This window comes from Ochlerotatus camptorhynchus, unplaced genomic scaffold (genome assembly GCF_037179485.1).
Source record: "Ochlerotatus camptorhynchus isolate MF236.1 unplaced genomic scaffold, CSIRO-AGI_Acam_v1.1 ptg000144l, whole genome shotgun sequence".
NCBI lineage: Eukaryota > Metazoa > Arthropoda > Insecta > Diptera > Culicidae > Ochlerotatus > Ochlerotatus camptorhynchus.
The window spans coordinates 1111982-1135637 of record NW_027040634.1 but is presented as its reverse complement, the minus strand read 5'-3'; the positions used below and the strand labels follow the sequence as shown (position 1 = coordinate 1135637).

General features: G+C 38.5%; 1 protein-coding gene across 1 annotated transcript in view; it reads left to right on the top strand.

Moving 5' to 3' along the window:
* vg (vestigial) overlaps positions 1-23656 on the top strand; it is a 132332-nt gene that overhangs the window by 90426 nt on the left and 18250 nt on the right. The window contains exons 5-7 of the mRNA XM_065221563.1: positions 17251-17339; positions 17409-17587; positions 17661-17734. Coding sequence (XP_065077635.1) covers positions 17251-17339; positions 17409-17587; positions 17661-17734 — 342 coding nt within the window. The remainder of the gene's footprint in view (positions 1-17250; positions 17340-17408; positions 17588-17660; positions 17735-23656) is intronic.

Below are 23656 nucleotides of genomic sequence, written 5' to 3'. Positions count from 1 at the left end.
CGCTATGGAAGGCGATATTTTTGAGCGACAAATCGCCTTCAACGAATTTTTCTCCATTGCTCGCCAGCAAGTCCTCATCAGTTGGCAACAAAAATGGAATGGTGGTGAATTGGGAAGATGGTTACATTCTATTCTCCCACAGGTGTCGAACAAACCATGGTTCAAAGGGTTGGACATGAGCCGCGACTTTATACGCGTTATATCAAGGCTTATGTCCAATCACTGCTCGTTAGACTCGCACTTCTATCGAATTGGGCTCTCAGGCAGCAATTTATGTGCGTGTGGCAGTGGTTATCACGATATCGAGCATGTTGTTTGGTCGTGTACCTTACACCGTGTTGCCAGATCTGAGTTATCCACATCCCTCAGGGCCCGAGGAAAACAACCCGCGATACTATGACTATTTGAATTTAATTTATGTGTTTTTAAAACGGATAGATTTGAGGATTTAGAAGTTAGTGTCATCTTGTGTTCTCCCAAGTTGTTAGCTACCCATCGGTGTACCCCCATGTTTGTCTTTTTCTTAAGAGTGTCGCCTAGTTCGAGATCAAGAGCACTTTGCTCTCCAAACCTTGTGTTCACAATCCCTACCCTGCCATCCATTTGTTACAATTTGTTACCCCTAACCTCGAGATAGCCGCGAGTAATCGGCCCCCGCTTTACTAACGTTAGTTTTAAGTAATTGTGTTATCTAAACAATGAATATCGGCTCTGCAAAGCTACAGCAAATGAGCCTGGAAAAATAAACGAATTATTAAAAAAAAAAAAAAAAAAAAACAAACAGCAGTAATGTACCAGACTTTTGTAAAAAATACAGAACAGATTTGCAAACTTCACACTGTAAAGCTTTGCTGTCATTTTGAAGTTGAGTGTTCTTTAGCTATCCTTAGTGAATAGTAAGACGTTACTTTTTTCCTATAATCCGTCCAATTTACATCGAAAGTATAAATTATATAATGCTTCTTCATTTCTTGGACAATTGCTTTCAGACGACATGGACATTAAATGGCCAAATCTCACACACAAACCTCGTCCCCAACAGCAAAAAGCGAATTTGTGCACGGTTCGCTACTGGGTCGCTAACCACGGTCAGGTTCTTACTTTATATACGGACGCACGATGAAAATGTATGTTTATAGATAATAAATAGATGATTAGTCAAATAAATGATTAATTAATCAATAAAAATCATGTTATTAATGATTAATTCAGGCAAATTAAGTACAGCCATTCGGTAAAAATTATACCGAACGCTATATTGCAAACTTCACCGATCATTCAACAAAATTTACAGTCCTGGTCCGTACATTTTGACAGCTCACAAAGTGAACAAAATTTACCGAACGGATTGTAAATAAAAAAAAATACCGAATAGATTACCGAATGTTCAGCTGTTCCATATTCGGTAAAAAATTACGGTATACTGTAAAAAAATCTTAGTGTGTGCACGTAGCCTATAGGTCATACCGTAGTAGGCTGTGTATAAAAGAAAATGATTTACTTAGTTTGACACTTGCACCATGACGAAGTGGCAGCGTTTTCGTGATTTGTCCCACGCGCAAATGTCGCAAAAAGACATTTCAATCGCCGTGGGAGTGTCCCGGTGGACCGTCAAAAGGGTTTTAGACCGAGAAAAGAAAGGACAACTATCCGCGAAGGTTTCCCAGGTCGTCCGAGGTCAGCTCGGGCTCCGAGGGTTATCGCTGCTATCAATAGGAAGATTCGGGTGAATCTAGTGCGTACAATATGGAAAATGGCAAAGGAACACGGGATCAGTGACTTTACGGCACGGAAGATCATAAAGGAAGATTGCGGGGCGAAGTCGAGGGCACGGAAAAAAAAACTCACATGATAACCAACCGCATCCGGGAGCTACGAGTCGAACGATGCAAGAAAATCTTGAACTTCCTTAAGCGAAGAAATCCGGTAATCCTGTTCACCGACGAGAGCATGTTTACCGTCGATCCCGTATCAAATGCCAGAACCGACCGGTATATTTGTTCCCCTCCGGTAAAAGACGTGGCCGACGAGCACAAGAACGTGTATCTGACCAAGCATCCTGCTAGCGTTATGGTGGTTGGATTGGTGGCTTCCGATGACAAAAAAATGGACCGGGTGTTCATTCCAGAAGACACGGAGTTCTACATTGGAATTTTAAGTAAGTATGTTCTTCCGTGGATCAAAGAACAGTATGGTCCGAAGTCAAATGTTGTATATCAACAACATGGGGCTCCATGCCACACCTCGAACCGCACTCAGAAGTGGTTGCAGGAACATCTTCCGTTCTGGGCGAAGGATATGTGGCCGCCATCCAGCCCCGATCTTAATCCGCTGGATTACTCAATATGGCACGTCATGAAGGCCAAGGCCTGTTCTAAACGCCACCCGAGTACAGCAAGTCTCAGACAAACATTGACCCGTACCTGGAGAGAAATGGATCCAGACTACATTATTAGAACCTGCCGTGCATTCCGGAAGCGTGTGGAGGCCGTAATAGCAGCAAGTGGAAACTCGATCGATGATTAACAAAGTTTAAGACTCTGAGAAACATCTCCCTTTGAATAAATAAAAAAAAACTCGAAAACGAAATTTTTGAGAAGTTTTTTAATTTTGCATACGGTAAATGCAGCTTACTTGAAGTAGAAAGGACACTATCAAGTAGGAAATGTTTTAGGTTGTCCAATGGAGGCAATACTTTTGTGCTAAATAGCATATTTTTCTAGTTAGAGCCAAGTCAAGCATAGACCAACACAGAAAAAGTTCAATAAGTAATAAGTAATCAATAAGAGATTTGATCATATGCGAAGAACAATATTATTTCATCAAATGTGATCGTCTATCACTCCTTAAAATATTTGCACTAAGGAACCGAACACGCTGTATAAAATCGATAATTACTATGTACAGTCAACATTACAAAAAAATGAAATTAATCGCAAAATGAGTTCTAACGAGTGCCGGAGTACCAGAGGTTCTTGGAGTTTTGAGCAGGGTGCCTTCCATTCATTTTGACTAAAAAAATGTTTTATGAAATTATGGAATAATAAGATATTATGATGATATTTTGAATGTGTTAGTAATAAGAAAATATTGTAATGTTAGTGTTTCACACATCAAACCTGCATTATTATTCCATAATTTCTTAAAACATTTTTTTAGTCAAAATGAATGGAAGGCACCCTGGTTTTGAGAGTAAGTAAATGATAGTTTTGAATAGAGTTCTCAGAGTACTGGAAGTTATTAATAATAGGAATTCTAGGGGTTTCTGGCGTTTCAGAGATTTCATGCAGTTCTCAATGTTCTGGAATTTGTATTATTCTTGTAGTTTTATATGTTTTGAAAATTTTCAGAGTGCCGTCGTAAAATATGGTTGATGTGCAGAGTGTACTTGATCACCAGTATTTATCAGAAGGTAAACGGCTTGCTAAAAATCCCGAACTAGGTCAGAGACTTCTTGTGTGTTACAGTTTTTATAATCTTGGACGTTTTTAACATTTTCAAAGTATCAACATTTAATTTAATTCGAAGATATCTAATGATTGATGGAGAACCAGAAGATCTGGAATTTGTCCTGAATTTAAAAAAGAACTTCCAAATTTCCAGAATTTTTCAAAGCTCCTAATATTCCAAACTTTCTGCAGTTTCGGTAGATTTGAGAGTTGTCGGTGTTTCAGCAGTTATTGAAGTTTTAAAAGCTCAAGATTGCCAATAATTTAGGAATTGATATTTTTCCGAGAGTTGACTAGTTTCAAAAAAATATCTCCGTTCCGAAAATATCGAGCATATAAAGTTCGGGAGCTCCAAAATCATTCGGAGCCCTAAGATCCCCCAATACTCCAAGAACTACTTCGATCACTGCACGGAATCCGTTGTAGTGTGCTTAAACTCATTGCCGCAAAATCAGTATGTTATACAATGTTAACAATTTATAAATTAGATAACAGGGGCAGAGCTGGTAAATATCACGACCGTAATTTTACCATGAGAAAATAGGTCCTCTCACTATCACGAGACGAAACTACCTACCTACCTATCCAATGATCAAGCACTCGTGAGAATATTTTTCATACGATTTTGCAATCAAAATTTCAAACTGATTTAAGTGAATTTAGAATAACAACACTATGTAATCGATAGAGTGAATATATTTTAAGCTTTCCATGGTACAAGAAACAATAATTTAAATAACTGAGCTAGTAGTTGCAATTTTCAAAACACTGTCACGTTCTATCATGACAAAAAAATCGATGAGTTTTTGAAGACAATCTCTATCATTGTTTTCTCATCCGATGATAGTGACAGAAGTATGACTGTAAATTATTTCATTGGAAATTAAATTTTTCAGCCCTGAACAGGTGTTTGACTTATGGGGAATACATCATATTAAATTAATAATTAAATTCGTTTGAAACATTTACATTTGAGCGGCAGATGACGCGATTGTACCTGTCTCATAGCGTTCGTGTGAGTTGGCCGTCTTCTTGATATGTTGTCTTTGCTTATGGTCTTCTATCCGTCGCTATAGGGTATGCAGATTAGGTATAGAATTCGGGATATTCAGACTCTAATTGCCAGTGAGGTGCTGATTGAGACACACCTTCATAATGGACAGACGCCTGTTGAGGTGGGCTCAGTTACTGATAGTTTAAAATCCTTGATGGAGACTGTTTTCGAATATTGTGGAATTTCTAAAAAAAACTTTATTGAGCCCACTATCAAGTTCCACCTCATCCATAAACAGCTTCGGCTGCTTGTCCGAGATTGATTATTCCAAATAAGCACCTAATCATCACATTTAATGGCCATGTGTTGTCGGCAACCTTCAACTAAATTACACTGATAATATTAAATATGTAAATCGAACACTTCTAGGAGAAAGTTCCAAAATATCCTAAAATTTTAAAAATCGATTCCAGCACATTAAAATTCCTACAAACTTTCAGAGTCCCTGAAACACTAGGAACCTGAGATAGTCTAGTCAATAAAGACCCGGTATTACCAAACCGGAGGTGGTGGGTTTAATTCCCGGTCCACTGTAGAACATCTTAGGGGTTGCTAGGAGAGATTCGGGTGGGAGGCTCCAATTCCGGGTCAAACTATTTGATAGAAATACCAAGGGGGAAGTCGTGCATACAAGCCCTTGAGGTCTGGTAATCTTCACTCCCGTAATAAGTATACCACGTGTAATGGTAAGCATGATTGCCTCTCACTCCAAAGGGCCTGGGTTCAATACCGTAAGCCGTTGGTTCCCGGTTCATGAGTTGATGGGTCGATAGGTGGTAGGATCCAGGAGCGGAAGCTGCCTCCTTGGCGTCGGTAGCATCGGTACTCACTACGGAAAACATGATCGACGGAAAACAAATAAAGAAAAAACAAAGAAAAACGCTGTTTTTCTCTACGGGCACGAGGCATGCACACTTAGAAAAAATGATATAAATTTAAGTGTTCTGAGACTGACATATACGAGTGTCAATTTTGACATAAAATTGAGTCATAATAGACGCGAAATTCAGCTCAATCAAACGTACTTTCGAACTTTTCAGTCTCGGAGCACTTAATTTTACATGACATGTTTGTTTACGTCTCATCCTTTATGTCAAAGATGGATTCCGTCACGTGTAAGACTAAGTATTTCTAAGTGTGTGGATAATAATGCACTCGTTAACGACGCGTGCTTACGGCCATATTTTGCGAGGCATAATTTGCTCTTTAAAAATGCTTTAAAACTATGATAAAACTGGAAAAGATACTAGGGAACTCTATGGTGAACCCAGTATCCAGAAAGTCGATAAATCTGGAATGGTACAATGGGCGGGACACGTTGTAGGAATTCCGGACCACAATCCCGCAAAAAATGTGTTTGTCTGGAATCCGTGTGTAGGACGCTCGAGAAACTGGAAACAAGCATCCATGAACCGATATATTTGGCACTGCAGGTGAAATCCCGAGGAACGTCGGAACAACAAAATTAAGCAAGTAAGAAGAGAGTGAAGCAGAACAAATGGTTCTGCTAAAGTAAAGACTGTCAGCTGCAGGCCCAAGAGTCTTACAAATCTAGTGTCAACTGGTTAGGAAGAAGGAAAAAGAGAAGCATTTTATAGAAAAGAGTTGGAGATCAAGATGCAGGCTGATAAATAAGAATAAGAAGATCTACGGGCACTGCCGAAAGAGATCCAGCAGAAGAAGGTGCAGTATGGTGTATGGAAAAGTATGGTGACGGAACACAAGGTAATTCCTCTGCAGAAAGAAATCGCTCTGAAGCTGAACGAGGAAAATGTGCAGTTAGCCGGATCTTACGAGGCCACCGAAGATGATGATGAGGTCATCATCGGTGGTCTACAAAACGTTCAAATAAAAAATAATGTGCCTGCCCTGGAAGTTGATGCTCTAGAGCTGATGTCTGGTTCACTACTTCTTCCCGAATCGATTCCGAGAGTCACCGAGAAGGTATGTAGGCATTGAGGTCGTCCGGAACAAATCCATAATATGTTGGTCCAGTTCTCCAAAACCGGACAATCTGAGAAATCCGTTCATTTTGGGAATCGTGTGGCCTAGAATCAGATAGCCTAGTTAGTAAAGGCACGGTATTACTAAGCCAGAGACGCCGGGTTCTATTCCCGGTCTGGTCGAGAAAATATTTTACCCGACTTCTCTGAGCATATAGCTGATCAAAGCTGTGGTCGCCAAGCTTCCGGACCACAAGAAGCACGAATAAGTCCATTTCCGAACCGACAAAAGAGAACCAGCTCTGTGGTATCTGTCAGACTTTGGACATGGAAATTGTTTAGAACGCCTGCGAACAAAAACATAAATGCGGAATTCAAGTCTGCGTATCAGTTGACAAGAATAACCAAAGAGACTAGACTGTACTGCCACAGAAAGGTAACATTTTACCCATTTTGATGGAGATATTTAAATGGACCGAAACATCAGATGAATATAGCATAAGAAGTTTCCGATCCATTCCAATACTGAAGAGTCAATCCTTAAACTCAAAACAATCCCATTCGATAGAATCATATGAAATCATGCTAAGGTTGACTGCATTAAATATATTCAGATAATTCAAACTATTTTGGTTACAGTAGCCATATTAGAAACTTCAACGATGATCATCTTTTCTCAAAGGCACCTCCATAAATTCAAACTAATTTAATCTTCCCGTTGGTTCAACTGGCTTAAAATTTAAACCACTGCCTACTGTCTGTCCGAAGTGGCTCACAATTCCGTCAAATTGCCCCGAAAGTCCTGATGAGATGTAATATACATCGTGATAATGGTTATGATGACACCCGCTCAAGTGTGCCCGTCGGTCGAACCCCGGTAGTGGCGCAAGGTGTCTGTCTCGCCCGCATTCTTTCGCGGTTACCGTGTCATTTGATGATGATGATGATGATGGTGATGACCGGCACGCTATCATCACCATTGATGTGTTTGTGTTGTAAATGCCTGAAATAGTTTACACGGATAATTTAAACAACGCTAGCTCATTCATGAAATTAGCTGGCATTGAAAAATTCGCTCAATCCTCTCGTTCAAGCACCATTGTCACGTCAGAGGTCTCTGGGCTCGTCGATATAGGCACCGGGACAAGGGAGGGAAGCTGAAAAATCAGTCCCAGATATTTTGACTATTTCATGCATCTGAGCAGTGCAAATATTTGAAATTACGTTATCCGTTCGCCGCGAACGGTGACACACACCACTTCCGAACGATCCGTGAAACGGAGTGTAACTTGTGATACACAAAGAGCAATCTACTCCAACCAACCAGGGCAAATATAAGCGGTCGCACTGCTGATGGTGACTGCTTTTTTTTTATTGCGGCGCAAATTTTTCACTTTCGTAATTGATCTTTTTAATAGCGGCATTAAATTTAGCGGAGAAATTCGTTGAATAAATAAACGGTTTGGGATTTTTCGGGGCGCTACGTGTGCTACGGGCGCAGTTAAAATGTGTACTAGTGATGTGATTTTGTCTGGGAAAATCTACAACGCATTGCAGCGCATCAATGCAGCTGAAAAGTGCGAGTTCGCAAAATCCACTGTTGTGATGTTTGTTAAACTCATCGTGAAATGTCAGCCATTTTCTGCGTTTTTCGGTGCGGCTTATTCATTTTCACGACCATGCTGACGGATGTTTGCATTTATCAAGGATATAAATATATCAGGCAGTTGTGATTGAAGAGAGATGAATTATCAGCAGCGTGAATTGTCGCACTGAGCTGGGCAGTCCGAATGTTACTTTTTAAAAATGGCAATTTTTTATTAGCTTTCAAAAATTAAGTTAAATACAGCAAGGGTCCGATTTAGGCAACGCTATTAATAATTGAAAACCAGATTAGTTGATCATGTCTACAGCTTCACAATTGTCCAGAAAGTCTAAGAAAAATAGTATATACTAGGGTCCCTTAGCTCAGTCGGTAAAGGCTCATTCATTTTCATGACCATGCTGACGGATGTTTGCATTTACCAGGGATATGAATATATCAGCGACAATTGCGGCAAAGGCAGTTGTGATTGAAAATTTATAAATTATCCACTGCTTCAATGTCAAATTTTAATATATTGATAAGCTTTCAAATCAAAAATTAAATACAGGAAGGGGCCGATTTAAGCAACGCTTTCTACAAATATTAATAATTGAAAACCAGATTAGCTAATCTGGGAGGATGGGTTCGATTCCCGGTCCCCGGTCCGGTCTAGGAAATTTTTCGGGTTGATAAATGTCTCGACTTCCCCGAGCATAGAGTATGATTTTATTTACCACACAATCTATACTAATACAATAATTTGGGGCCTCATAGCCTAGTCAGTAAAGGCACGGTAAGTTCGATTCCCGGTCCGGTAGAGGGAATCTTTCGGGATGGAAATTTACTTAACTTTCCTGGGCATAGAGTATCATTGTACTTACCACACAATATACAAATTCATGCATTGGTATTGGCATCGAAAGCTCTCAATTTATAACTGAGGAAGTGCATTTAGAACACTAAGTTGAAAGCACGCAATAAACTGATATGCACTAAGCAATAGGCTTGAAATGCGAATAAGAACAAGAAGAATATACTATTGCAAAAATGGTACAGGCTTTGAAAGCTCTCAATTAACAACTGTGAAAGTGCCCAAAGAACACTAAGTTGAGAGCCAGTGTGAAGCTGCAGTGGAGACGTAATAAAGCCAAAGATGAAGAAAATATTACATGGACTATGAGGGTTTTAAGTGCAGCGCCCAACCGTGTTGTCAATATCAGGGCACACTTTAATACAGTACCGGACAAAAGTATATCATTTTGTGATATTTTTTTATTCCAAAAAAGTCCAATGAGCTGTGACTTTATAGAATATACATCAGTTGTTCACATCATTTTCGAATACAAGAATCTATGTTTTGGCTTTATGACGTCCCCACTATGACTTAATCCATTTTAAAGACTATAATATGCCATCTTAAGGGAATCCCTTAGCTCAGTCAGTAACGACGCATCTTTAAAGAAGTACCAGTGCAGTGCAGTGTTAGATTCTCGACTTCCCTGGGCATATATTATCATTGTGCTTGCCACACAATATACAAATTAATAACTGTGGAAGTGCTTCAAAGAACACTAAGCAAAAGCTCGTACAAGAGCGTCAATTTAAAGTAGAGAGAGGATATTTGACAGTATTTCCCAGTTTCCGGAAACCATAAGCTAACTAAGTTTTACAATGGAGGGATGGGAGGCTGAAAAACAAATCAAAAACTACTTACGTAATTATAAAATGTGTTCATAAACGGACCTTTGGGTCACGCAGAGATAAATCGAATCGGTAAAACGGAACATAATTATATGAAAATAATTTTTCGAAAAAATACAATCGGCTTTGTACTCATTTCTTTCCTTCTGGCAGCCACAAAAAAATGTTAAATTTCGACAGTTCAAATTGTTTCAAAATAGATAACATCTCAACCCATTTAAAAAAATAAAAATATTTGAGATGAGTTTGACGCGAGCTCACCAGAGTTTCATTTTGTGCGACAACCGTCATCGTTACGACATTTGAACGGTGATACGGTCGTAGTGGATTGTAGGTTCAGGGTTCAGTAGCCTAGGGGCGACCGCTTATCGATTAAAGGATCGTGGGTTTAATTCAAGACTCCACGCAAACCAAAAATCTATTACAATGAATGTTAGTTCCGTTTCCTATCATCCTCTGTTCATGAACATCGCAGCGAATGTTAGAAGTTGACCTTACAGGCGATGTAATGGTTTTTTGTCTTTTTCATTTAGTGTTCTTTCTACGCTTTCGACTATACCAGTAAGCTTGTAGAACGACGCACATTGTAGAACATTGTAGAACGACGCACACACTTGTCTCGAATCTCTCCAGCAGAAAAAGCATATACAAAGTCGAGCATTTTTATTTCGTGTTGCATCTACGCTTTCGACTATACCAGTAAGCTTGTAGATCGACGCACATTGTAGAACATTGTAGAACGACGCACACACTTATCTCGAATCTTTCCAGCAGAAAAAGCATACGAAGTCGAGCATGCGAGAAAATGAGCGCTTCATGTTTGCTTTTAGGCTGGCCATATTCATAAGCATGGAGAGAGCAGTGGAGAAAGCACAGGTCTGATAGTCGCAACGTCCGTGGTTCGAGTCCAGTCACCAACCTTTTTTTTTCTATTTTTTTCGACATAATTAATTTCACTCACTAATACAACTCCACATTTTTCGGTCTCCAATTTTCTTACATCGGACCGCAGCTAGGTATATCGCATCCTCGGTTCATGCGGTCTCCACTTACATCCTCTGATGATGAATACCACATAATTGTAAGCGAATCTTACATCCACCGGTTGGGTGTCGTTTCCATAAAAGGGATCCTACCTCTATTGATTCTTAACACAACCACATGAACCAAATTGATTTCATTTAAATAGCTTCATGTCATCTTTCGAAAGACGCATACTGCAGTGATGTACTGAACTCGGTGGATAAGCAGCAGCAGCTATAAAATTCCTTGATAAGAATATCTTTAAATTGAGTTGGTTGAATCCTGGCTCCTTTCGTTAATGGAAGACAACGAAGAAACTCGTAAATGATAGAACTTTATGACAATTGAGCGAGAAAAATAGCATTCTCGGATACATTTAGGGTTCCAAAAACATAATTAATTCCTGCTGGGGTCGTCATTCGCTGCACACTCAATCCAGCTTGGTAAAATGTCCAACCACCGATTAGCTCGGTATTTACATTTGTTAATATCTCTGCAAAATATATATTTCATAGGGGGGATCGCCGCAAAACCCTGATCTGTTAGCTGAGCCTCCGATTTTTTTTAACTGAGCTCCAGCAACATAAAATGCAGAACTACTCGGCTGATGACATTTTGGCAAGAAAAATAAATGTGTGGGTTTTATCGAAAGGCTTCTAATGATATAAGGGGCTCAGTGGCCTAGTGGAGACCATTCAAGCTTAATGATACATATCGCAGACCATATTTGCTTAATGTCTTCTTCTTCTTCTACACCTTCGCATTTCATGCTTATTCCTTATCGTATTTTAACTTATTGCTTGCTCTCAACTTAGTATTCTAGATGCACTTCCACAGTTATTCATTGAGAGCTTTCGATGCTGTACCATTTTTTGCATTAGTATAATTGTATGGCAAGTACAATCATACTCTTGTGTGGCAAGTATAATCATGCCTAAGGAAGTCGAGAAATTTTCCAATTCGAAAAATTCCTAGACCGGACCGGGAATCGAACCCAGCCACCTACAGCATGGTCTTGCTTTGTAGCTGTGCCTTTACCGCCAGGGCCAAGGGAGGTTTCGAATGTCGGACAACATTATATCATTACCATGATCATACCAACGTGAATTCTGATCCAATGAACCGTGCCCACCACCAACATCTACCTTTCTGTGACGTTCATGACGGTCATTCTGAAGAGTGTATGACGGTCATTCTGAAGAGTGTACCAAATAAATTGTTAAGAATATTTTAAGAATTTCATAGAAAAAAATACACAAAATTGAGCCAATTTGAGGGAGTTGTGGAGAGTGATGTATAAGAGATTTCAAGAGGTAAGGCTACGAACTCTTAGAATGTTACTGGAAACGTTTAGATATTTTAAAGATTATTTTAGGGGAATATAGAATAGAAATATGATGGAATTCTAGGATGATTCAAATTGAACTAAAAAAAAAGGCGAAGATATCCTGTGAAGAGTTCCAAGTAAATTCAGACTAACAAAAAATGCATGATCTGGGGCGCAGGGAAAATATAAATTCCGGAATTTAGAATCATTGCAAGATCCTACACCCAACCGGTGGATGTAAGATTCGCTTACAATTATGTGGGATTCATCATCAGAGGATGTAAGTGGAGACCGCATGAACCGAGGATGCGATATACCTAGCTGCGGTCCGATGTAAGAAAATTGGAGACCGAAAAATGTGGAGTGATTAGTGAGTGAAATTAATTATGTCGAAAAAAATAGAAAAGGTTGCCGACAGGACTCGAACCTCGGACGTTGCGACTATCAGACCTGCGCTTTCTCCACTGCTCTTTCCATGCTTCTGAATATGGGTAGCCTAAAAGCAAACATGAAGCGCTCATTTTCTCGCATGCTCGACTTCGTATGCTTTTTCTGCTGGAGAGATTCGAGATAAGTGTGTGCGTCGTTCTACAATGTTCTACAATGTGCGTCGTTCTACAAGCTTACTGGTATAGTCGAAAGCGTAGATGGAACACGAAATAAAAATGCTCGACTTCGTATGCTTTTTCTGCTGGAGAGATTCGAGACAAGTGTGTGCGTCGTTCTACAATGTTCTACAATGTGCGTCGTTCTACAAGCTTACTGGTATAGTCGAAAGCTTAGATAGAACACGAAATGAAAAAGACCAAAAACCATTACGGAACTAACATTCATTGTAATAGAGGCATTCGAGGCAAGTGTGTGCGTCGTTCTACAATGTTCTACAACGTGCGTCGTTCTACAATCTTACTGGTATAGTCGAAATATCCACGTTAACACGAAATAAAAAAAAGACAAAAAACCATTACATCGCTTGCATGGTCAACTCCTAACATTCGTTGCGATGTTCATGAACAGAGGATGATAAATAGGAAACGGAACTAACATTTATTGTAATAGATTTTTGGTTTGCGTGTAGGACTTCAAAAATGAAGCTATCAGATTTTCATTTTAGAAATATAACAAAAGTATTCTTTGGCATAATGGTCATGCGAATAGGAGTTATAGGCTTTGATTCCCACTTCATCCCGGTGAATTTTGCTTCAAAATAATTGCCTGCCTGGTCTGCGTTGTGTGTTGTATGATGTCAAGAATTACATTGTAAATCTGATCAACCTCAGAGTAATAATAGAATTGTTTAGAACGAATAAAATCTTTAAATAAATTCCAGATGATCATCCTGACCTATTTTTACGGAAGATTGTCACATCACTTTGATTTCAATAGCATTATGTTAAAATGAGGATTTTTTGAAGCATTCCAGATTTTTCCAGATTTTTTATTTTACCTAGTTCAGATTTTTCTGAAAATGATCTGGGAACGCTGTTCCCGACTGTTGCTGGGTTTGGAGTTTATTTCATAAGTGCCGCGAACAATGCACTCGGATCTGATTCGTTGCGACAAAGTGACAGCTACATCTATTGTCTAACTGTCAGATTTACCGCAACGGATCAGACCCTGATGGATTGTACGTGACCTTTCACTCCAGCGCCATTCTCTTTAGTACGTAAATTTAGCACGCAAAATAGAATTCAAGGTACCGTAAAACGAGGTGAAATTGATCATTGAGGTGTAGTTAACCACCACACCGCTTAATTTTCGTATCTCAACTATCCATTTTGATGTTTATTGCTTAACGTATTATTGATCCATTAAGGGGGTATTCCCGATCTTTTTTTTCAAAAAATCAAATTTTTTTTTTTTCACGTTTTTTTGTACTTTAGACTATATACTTTCATCCCCCCAAGCCGTTTTCCGATCAGCGAATTCGGTGTCCAGGCATAGCTGACTAATGGTAAGAACCCCCAAATGGTTTTAACTAAAGTCAAAACTTTAAACGCGTTTTTCTCGAAACCACATTTTTTTTATCGGGCGAAGATTTTTCTCAGAAACTATAAGAGATATTGACTTGAATCTTTGCGCATTTTGTTCCTTATTAAATTCTTTGGAGCTTCTCCCACTTTCAGCCAAAAATATTAACATTTAACATTGTTTGAAGCACCTTAAAGCTGCAAAAAAGCGGGCTAAAAATCGCCTGTTTTTTCATATGGCCGCCATTTTGTTAATTTTCAAGATTTTTTGCTGCCAACGGGAGAAGCTCCAGAGAATCTTATCAGATTATTAATTTCATCACGAAATCTGTTTCAGATGAAGCCGTTCCAGAGAAAAGTCTTCGCCCGTCCAGGCGTTTGCGGCGAACAGGGGTCTGTTTGCCGCCATTTTGTGACGTCAATAATGTCTTTTTTTAAGTCGAAAAAAATTTATTTGTAAACTTTAATGTTCAATAAACAAGAATCCCAAAGAGTTAGGCGCATTACTATTCATTTTCCTTGAAAAAAAATTAATTGAAAAACAGGCCGAAAAAAGGCAAAAGATTGGGAATACCCCCTTAAGATAATTTGTTCAATATTTCATTAAGTAGTTTTCAACAGAACTTTTGAAACGTTTCCTATAATTGTTCATTGTTTGGAACAAAATTCATTTATGTCTATGTATAGTAGGATTTAGGCCGAATAATTGCGGATTACCCGAGGTTATAGGGGTACATTTTTCAAGGATAGAATCAGGGGAGGAGCTTGGGGTGGGGTTTCGTTGTCTTGAAAGAGTGTTGTCGCCAGTATATGAACAGTAGTACGTTTCTAGATTCAACTTCGTCTAGAGTTCGACTGAGCATGGTGAGCGACGATTGCTAAACTACGTGATCGATGTCATCGTAACCGTTTGTACACCGACATATGCTACTGTCTACGAGGTTTATTCTATAGAGTTGCGCATCTAGCGATTATTGTTTGGACATAAGACACGAATCACACGAATTAAGTCACGACTTAATCCCAAGTCTTCAAGATGTTTCACTGTGTGATCGTTATTCTCGTTTCCACTTCGAAACTTTAAGTGCACAAATATCAGCTTCTACCACAATGAAACTGTTACTCCACGTTTGCTGTACTGCAGCATATATGAAGTAGCAAATTGCATGTGTAATGGGGCATTAATTGCCGAGATTTGTGTGAATGAAAATTCGAATTGGAAGAGCATGTTTAAGCCTACGTGGCGGCCATTTGTGGACTCTACAAAGAATCACCTTAAACCACCCTCTCGAAGAAAATTAGGAATAATTGAATGTAACTACCGTCCAAGACATCCAGTGTCCAAATCGGTTAGCCAACTCGAAAGGGTGCTCTGACTTTCAATTTTTGCAGAAATTTAAACACATGATTCGTGTTCAGCAAACACAAATCAAGTACAAAGGCTAACTTCTGATTATTGAATTGCATAAAAACCTGCATGATCAATTAAATCCCCAGTTTTAACGTACTCCATTTTAAGTTTTGAATATCAAATAAAGTGTGATTAACGGGGTTATTCTTATTCAGGGTTACTTCCACTCACTTGCTATAAAAAAATGTTTTTCGGAATTATGAAATCATGAAATAGTATAATGCTAATTAGCACTTGTAAGTTACAAGAAGAGGGTGTAAAGTATATGTTTGACTCATAAAACCTGTCAATTTCGCTTTCAGAGCGTCACAATCAGCGATCTTACGATTCGTGAGCGTTCACTCAGAGTGAGCGCTCACGAGTCGTAAAATCGCTGATTGTGACGCACTAAAAGCAATATTGACAGATTTTATGTGTGAAACATATACTTCATGACCTCTTCTTGTAACTTACAAGAGCTAATTAGCATTATACTATTTCATGATTTCATAATTCCGAAAAACATTTTTTTTATAGCAAGTGAGTGGAAGTAACCCTGTTCTTATTCACAACCTTCAAATTCAATTTTTTTTTTGAGGCGGTAGTTAGCAACATTGACAATTCATTTCAACAGTTATTACTAGGAAAATAATGCGTTCTCATATTCGTGAACCAGAGCCGGTCCGTGCGTAGAAGGAAATTTATACCGTAAACTATAGTTCACGGTTCTGGTTCACGAATATGGGAACGGATTTTATTAAGAGTATTTATAAAGCTTGGAACGCAGGCCTTATGAATTTTACCATCCAACTAAGGTTAAACGGATCTTAAAAATTACCCAAAACTTTAACTTCCTAGCAGCTGCACGGACAGGACGCGTTTCCCAGAGAGCCTTATATCACCATCTAAGCAAAAGTGCGTTCAAATCAGTATACCCGCACCGAACTCTACCCACCAAGCGGTCACCTTCTGTTTTCACGACAACAGCCGCCATGATTCCAACCAAATTGCAACACAACCCCTTTGATCTGTGCCGCTCTCGGTGAACTTTACCTTTATCCTACGAACTCCAAAATCCCTTCCCGTGAATTTTGTACCTATTGGGACCGACCAACGACAACGACGACGGGGCATGTTACCGTGCATATGCCCACTAAGCCTCCAGCTCCCCACCTGCCTTTTTTGCGTACAATTTCAATCCGTGCGCGCTCTCGGAAGGTTTTCCCGCCGCCAGTCTCTATTTCTCTGTGTTTCTGTTTCCGTCGGAATTTTGTTTTACTTTCGTCTTCGGCTTGTAGCAGGAGCCTGCTTTTTCCCGAAATCAACCCGCCTCAGTCCTTAGTGCCCATACCTGTGTAGACCTGAAGTCGCTCCCGATTTCTCGCAGTTGCACACTTTCAACTCAAGCCGAAATCGATTAAATGTTATTGTTATTGCATTTGTGGTGTTTTTTTGGTTTTTCAGCTGGAAGCTGGTTGGAACAAATCTTCACCAAACCGTAAAGACGGGTAAAGGGGGTTCAGACGAAATGAAACTACAGATCGCCGGTTTGCTGTTTTTCTGTTGTCTTCATTTCGTGACTTATGCTGCATTTTCTTCAGCGGAACAGATTACATAAAAACGGTAACATAATGGGGGTTTGGGTACAAAATTTTTGGAAAATGTCACTCACTGTCCCGATGATCGGCTTTCGTTCGGGTTCACGTTGCTGATCAAAAGTGGAAAAGTTGTCAGATCCCATCCGCATTAACCGACCGAACAAGCGAATGACTGTCGTTTTACATATTTCTCCGTTTCTCTCGTTTCAGAAGGTTACAGTTCCATGTCGAGTAGAAACTTTCCTCCCTCCTTCTGGAATAGCAACTACGTGCATCCTACCCCACCTACGCACCATCAGGTCAGTAGTAGTTTGGACTAAACCAATCCTATTTTTTGTTTGGTTGGAAAAGTATTTTCTTTTTCATAGGTTTCCGACCTCTACTCGACCGACGGAGGCTATTCGACGGACCCGTGGCATGCGGCCCATTACGGTTCGTATGCCCACGCTGCCCACGCACATGCAGCCCACGCGCACGCCTACCATCACAACATGGCGCAGTACGGCAGCTTACTGAGGTTACCCCAGCAGTACGGACACACGTCCAGGTAATGACTGCTGAATGTGTAAATTAGGTAACATGGAAAATTCATGCAAACTCTCCAACTCCGTCCCGAATAGGTTACACCACGAGCAGCAGGCGGCACATGCGCTGGAAAGTGCCGCGGCGTATTCTAGTTATCCTACGATGGCAGGTATGTAGCGATTATCACATGATACATGAGTGGTTCATTTTTAGAAGTCCAGAAAGTTTATTCGTATTGAACAGAATCCTCCGATATCAAAATCTGTCTATCTACCTATATATATATAAATGAATTTCTGTCTGTCTGACCCTTATAGACTCGGAAACTACTGAACCGATCGGCGTGAAAATTTGTATGCATGGGTTTTTGGGGCAGGGAAAGGTTCTTATGATGGTTCAAGACCCCTCCCCCTTCTGTAAAGGGGAGTTCCCATACAAAAGAAACATAAATTTCTGCATAACTCTAGAACTAATCAAGTAAATGGAACCAAATTTGGCATGTGGAGGTCATAAGGAGTAGCCCCTTAGATAAGAGGGGGCTACGTACAATATAGAATACTTTTTTATTTAATTGGCACATAAACTCAAGCTAATATTGAATCCCGAGCAAGGCCGGGCACACTCAGCTAGTACATGATAATTTTATGTGGCTTTTGAAAATTTTCACTTACCAATGACCAGGCATGGAAAATCATTTACATTCATTTCATGCAATCATTTACATTCATTTGCCTCTAACTTTTTCTATCAACAACAATCCTCAAAATCATATACATATTGAACTTTAGTAGGTTTTATTATTAGCTACAACTTTTGACCATAACGCAAATCTGTATCACTCATCACGAATTAGAGCGGGCAGAATTTGTTACTGTTTTTCAGTGAATGTAAAATACATTCACTGAAAAACAGTAGTGGCTTCAGTTCGCTCTGGTTCGTCATACATAAGAGATACGGATTTGAGTTGTTAACAAAAGTTGTATCTATTAACAAAACCTACAAACGCTCTATACATCATTTTGTGAAATTCTGTTGATGAAAAAAGTTAAGGGCAAATGAATGTAAATGAATGCACGAAATGAATGCAAATGATTTTCCATGCCTGCCAATGACTCGCTTATAGAATTATCTGAAAATGATGTAATGCATACCGAAACGTTGTATGAACGGCTCATTTGATGGCTTGGTGACTGCACAGTTGGATAAGTTTCGGTGATCTAGTGCTGCAGTCGATAGCATTTTATAAGATATCTTGATGCCGAAAGTTAAATTTATTGTGGAAATGGACCTATTATCCCCAGGAGGAAATGAAGTTCCTACACCGGTTCCCGGGAATTTGAATATTTTTCCCCGGAAACAGTTATTTTTTACACAAGGCACGCTAAGCACACATTTTCACTGTAAAATAAAAAAAAGACCAAACCACAAAATATTTGAAATTTACATTTCTTTTAAACATTTAAAGTTTCTAGAAGAAGTCGGATGAAAATTCCAGGGGAAATAAAAAGATACTCACGAGACACCAAAAAAAATCTAGGGACGCCAGAAGAAGCTACCGGGGAAAAACAGAAGAAATAGGGAAGTTAGATGAAAATTCCGCGGAAAATAGCAAGAACCATTCGTAGGAAGATAAATTGAAATATCTGGGAAAATTACTTATTACTTATGGTTGGTTTAAGCCATAAGAAACTTCAACATGAACCTGGAAAACTATTTGAAAGATACTTCCAAAGATGAAAAAGATTCCTTTGGAAAATTCGGAAGAATCTTTCGAGGGATATATGAAAGAAATCTTCCGGTGTATGCTGAAAGTAACTTTCAAAAGAAGTCGGAAGAAGCTTCAGGGGGTCAAAGTAACTTCTAGAGAAAGTCATAATACGCATACAAAAACAGAAGAACTTCTTTCTGAAGAAACTTCTCGGAGATCTTTCTTAACCCTTTGTCGGTACCTTGGAGTCAACACCAGGCCACTTTGAGAGACTGAAACTTTTTTATGTTTATATTAAATTTACTCATTTCTTTCATCACTAGGTGAGTCCACTACAAACCTGAAACACTAGATCAAATCTGCTCCAAAACACTTGCACAAATATTTCTTTGAAAAAATTATTGAAAAACTTATGTTGTCTGTACTCTGGGATAAATTTGAACCCAAATTCAAATTCCCGTATCTTTACGAAATTTCAATAAATTTTGACGTAGATACCTAGAAGAGATAAGCTAAGCAATTATAACGAAATTAAAAGGAAATAAACCAACACACTCAAACCTCTTCATTATAAACATCTGTTTAACCACCGGCCAAGATTTAAAAAAATATATCTATTCAGAATGTTTAAAAAATGTACAAATAAGGTGTACGCTCAATTTCGCACTACACTATATTTCGTTTACTTCTTGCAAACTTTTTCAGTGTCTAGTAACAGACTTAAAGTAAAAACATTACTTCTATTCCTTATAATGTGCTATGCTTTTTCTTTAAGTCTGAAAAGCACTAGACTTAACTGAAGATGTTTTCAAGTTGTAAACGAAATACGTATCAGTTATAGTTCATCAATCAATCAGATTCCCATTGGAGTTGGATTAATCTTCTTTGGGAAGTCGAAGTATTGTACTTATCTGGCAAAAGCATTTAATGCATTATGCAGTTATGCACACTTATCCAGGCCTCCACTGTTTGGTACTTTTTTAACTATGGAACTGCTCGTTAAGAGTTTAAAAATCAGTGAAAATTCCAAAAGTTGGCAACTGTATTACGAACTTACACATACTTTGTTCAGTTATTCTAATTTAAATATAAAATATAAAATTTGTCGATTTTAGGGATTTCTTACGCGTAATGGTCATTTAAAATTTTAACTATTGAAAAACACTAAAGATGTAATATGACCAAATTTTCGATCAAATGTTAATGATTACCCATAACAAGCAATTATGCAAAGTGGCATGCAAATCTGTGAAGGTCACGACTGATCGATTGGTCATTTGGCGTGGATTTAAAGGCTATTTTTAACCCCGGATTATTTGATCTGAATCTATAAAAATATTCAAGATTCCAGAATTTTTCTTGATCGTAAAAACAAAATATTTCCCAAAATCGAAATCTCGGACAGCGAAAAGTTAAAAAGATCCTTTGTAATATAATATATCAATGCCTGCGGAATATCATTATAATCGCACTCATAGAATTGGTTTCATAAATTCCTCATTTTCCAAATTTTCAAAATCACAAACCAGCTAATCTTTTTTTTTTTTTCGTTCCGATTTTGATTTTTTTAATTCCTTCAAAATAAATTTTGCGCTTGAAATTAGACTTATGAAAATTCTTGTAATTTGATTTTGTTTGACCTCGAAAGGTTTGTTTATTACAGTCACTTTAGTACAAGACCCAGGCCCGTAGCCAGCATTTGGTTTCGGGGGGAGCTAATTTTATGACATAAAAACTTCAATGATTTATAAAATGTGCGCCTAACTGAACATCGATTGATACACTGTTTTTACCCGCAGTTATTTTACCTAACCAGAATCGTTCAAAATCATGTGTCATATTTTTTTTTTTTTTTTTTAATTCGTTTTAATATTTGATCGGAATTTTTAATGAACCAATAATAATAATTTTTCAAACTCTTTAATACGCAGTTATGAGAAAAGTTAAGCAAATGTATGAAATTCAAGAAAATATTTGCAGTTTTAATTGTTTTCTGTTGGTAATGATGATCAAGATTTGCATTCTGTTAAGAAAGACAAAAATTTGTTACATATTTTTTAAAACATAATTATTTTAAGATTTTAATGGCGTTAAATCGTAAAATCACCGGCACCGGATCCTAATTCATTTAAATTTATGAAGGCGGTAAATAACAAACATCCCTCGATGCAGTGGTAGCAATGTGATCCACACGAAACACGAACAGGGAATATTGTTGCCTTCATCATTCTGTATGTTTAAGTTTTTGTTTTAGCATCACTGTATTTTTGTTTTGTTTTTGAATTGATCGTTATTCTGTGATATTTTGAATTGTTCTAGTTAGCTGTATAAGTGCAATTATTTAATGCAATTAGATTAAGTTTGAATTTGACTTCGGATAATAAATAGTGAATGAGAAATGTATTCTTTTACTTCATTTGAATCAGTTGCTGATCTCCAAACTGCTGTCCAAAAATCTGAACAATAAATTAAACACAACGTAGAGCCATATCCTGGACATTATACCTGGTTATTACAAAAGTTATCTTCTAGCTTTACTCTAAGCAGTTAAACTGTTATACAGTTGATATTATAGCCAAGCCCGAAAGTCGCTGGTTTCCCATTAGTTTTAATTCGTTTCAGTGTGGAGAAAGATCTTTCCACACTCGCTGTAGTGACCGGTAGTGTCAACAAAATCTTCAACAAAACATTGATAGTTGGAAAATACGTCGAGTCACATTTATCAAGCAGCCCAAATGCCTTAAAATTCTTGTTAATATTTATGGATGTCCGGCACCAGAGCTCGTATTCCACCTTTACCTGCAACCAGCCAGTGATGCAAAATATCATGACACTCGCGTGACACTCGTCTTCGCATCAACCGACTATCGCTGACAGATAGTTTTGTCACGCTCTGAGAGTTAGAGCTATGGCAAACAACAATCACCAGTAATGGTCGCTGCTCACAAGCAAAACGTTACACTCGCTGCTGATGATATAAAGCACAACGAAAACAGTGAATACTTCTGCAGAACGATGATGAGAAAAAGCGAAGCGACAGAAGAAAATGAAAACAATGCCTGCGCATTCCAAGTTCGTCTCGGCAGGTGCGACTGTGTGAGTTACAAACAAAGCAGGCAACTTGAAACGGAAGCTGTTGGGCTCACTCACCAACACACTCAAATAAGCAAACAAAGCAGCAACTGCTTCAAAACGAGCACAGCTGAGTGTCGTGATTGTCGGGAATGACCAGATCGGTGATGGATCACAACAGAAGACGACATTCACCGGTTGCTTTTTACTTCTTTCGTCAACTTGATGGATGGTCAGCTTCGACGAGCACATTGATAGGAATGTACAAAGCGTTATTACCATCAACTGTTTGGCGATCGTGATTGGGATAGGTCGCAACTCTGGCAACCACGCTGGTGAAATCACAGAGATAACAGTTAAGTTTGTCAAGTTGGGATGACTCTCCAATATCTGTAAAACCAGGCAACAATATTTGGAACACCGGAAGGATGTCATCATTTTTTGTGAAACGTCCCATCATGTTTTGGATCAATCCATCGAGTCATGGAATGAAAACTGCTCTTCGATAGCATTCCTCTGGTGTTTCTACTGATTGATTTGCACGTATTGTTTGCTTGGATGCACGTGGATGTAGTCGTAACTGCGCATTCGTAAACAGACATATGCAGCATTAAAAATTTTTCTTCAGCGTCAGCTCGTCTCTCCTTAAAAACCTGTATTTTACTGTTCGCATGATTAAGCGCCGATATGAGGTCCACATATTTAGATTGTAATCCTATTGAAAGTGTTTGTGTTGAAAGATCACATTGATGTAATAAATATATAAGATGTTTGTATCCTTTTATAAACAGAAAATGCATACTTTGCCTGAAGAATAAACTTCTAATATTTAAATACGTTTTTAGACCGGTCCTGCTTTATACTGTGCCAATATGGTCTAGATCTTGCACTACCAGGAAAGATTAAGAACAAAGTTCTGAAGATGATTTTGAAATTGCCTCCCTGGTACAGTTCTACCGAAGTACATAGAATTTTGAATGTTGAGACTTTAGAACAAATCTAGATAGAGCTTTAATTAGGGCGTAACAGCTTTTGTAAACAATGAATTCTCTCGTCGATTTCTAGCAACTCAAGGCACCCCTACACAAATCAACTTATCCATCGGGTAGGGGAAGTCTTCCCCTATTCGATGGTAATGTTGATTTGCCAGGAAGAGCCATGTCTTTCGAAAAATCATCGAGAGAAGCCATTGTTTACAAAAGCTGTTATGCCCTAATTCCAGCTCTATCTAGAAATGTCCAACAAAATAATTAATAATTTTAGGGAAAAATCGTTGCAATCTTCAATTGCAACGATTAATTACCTTTATAC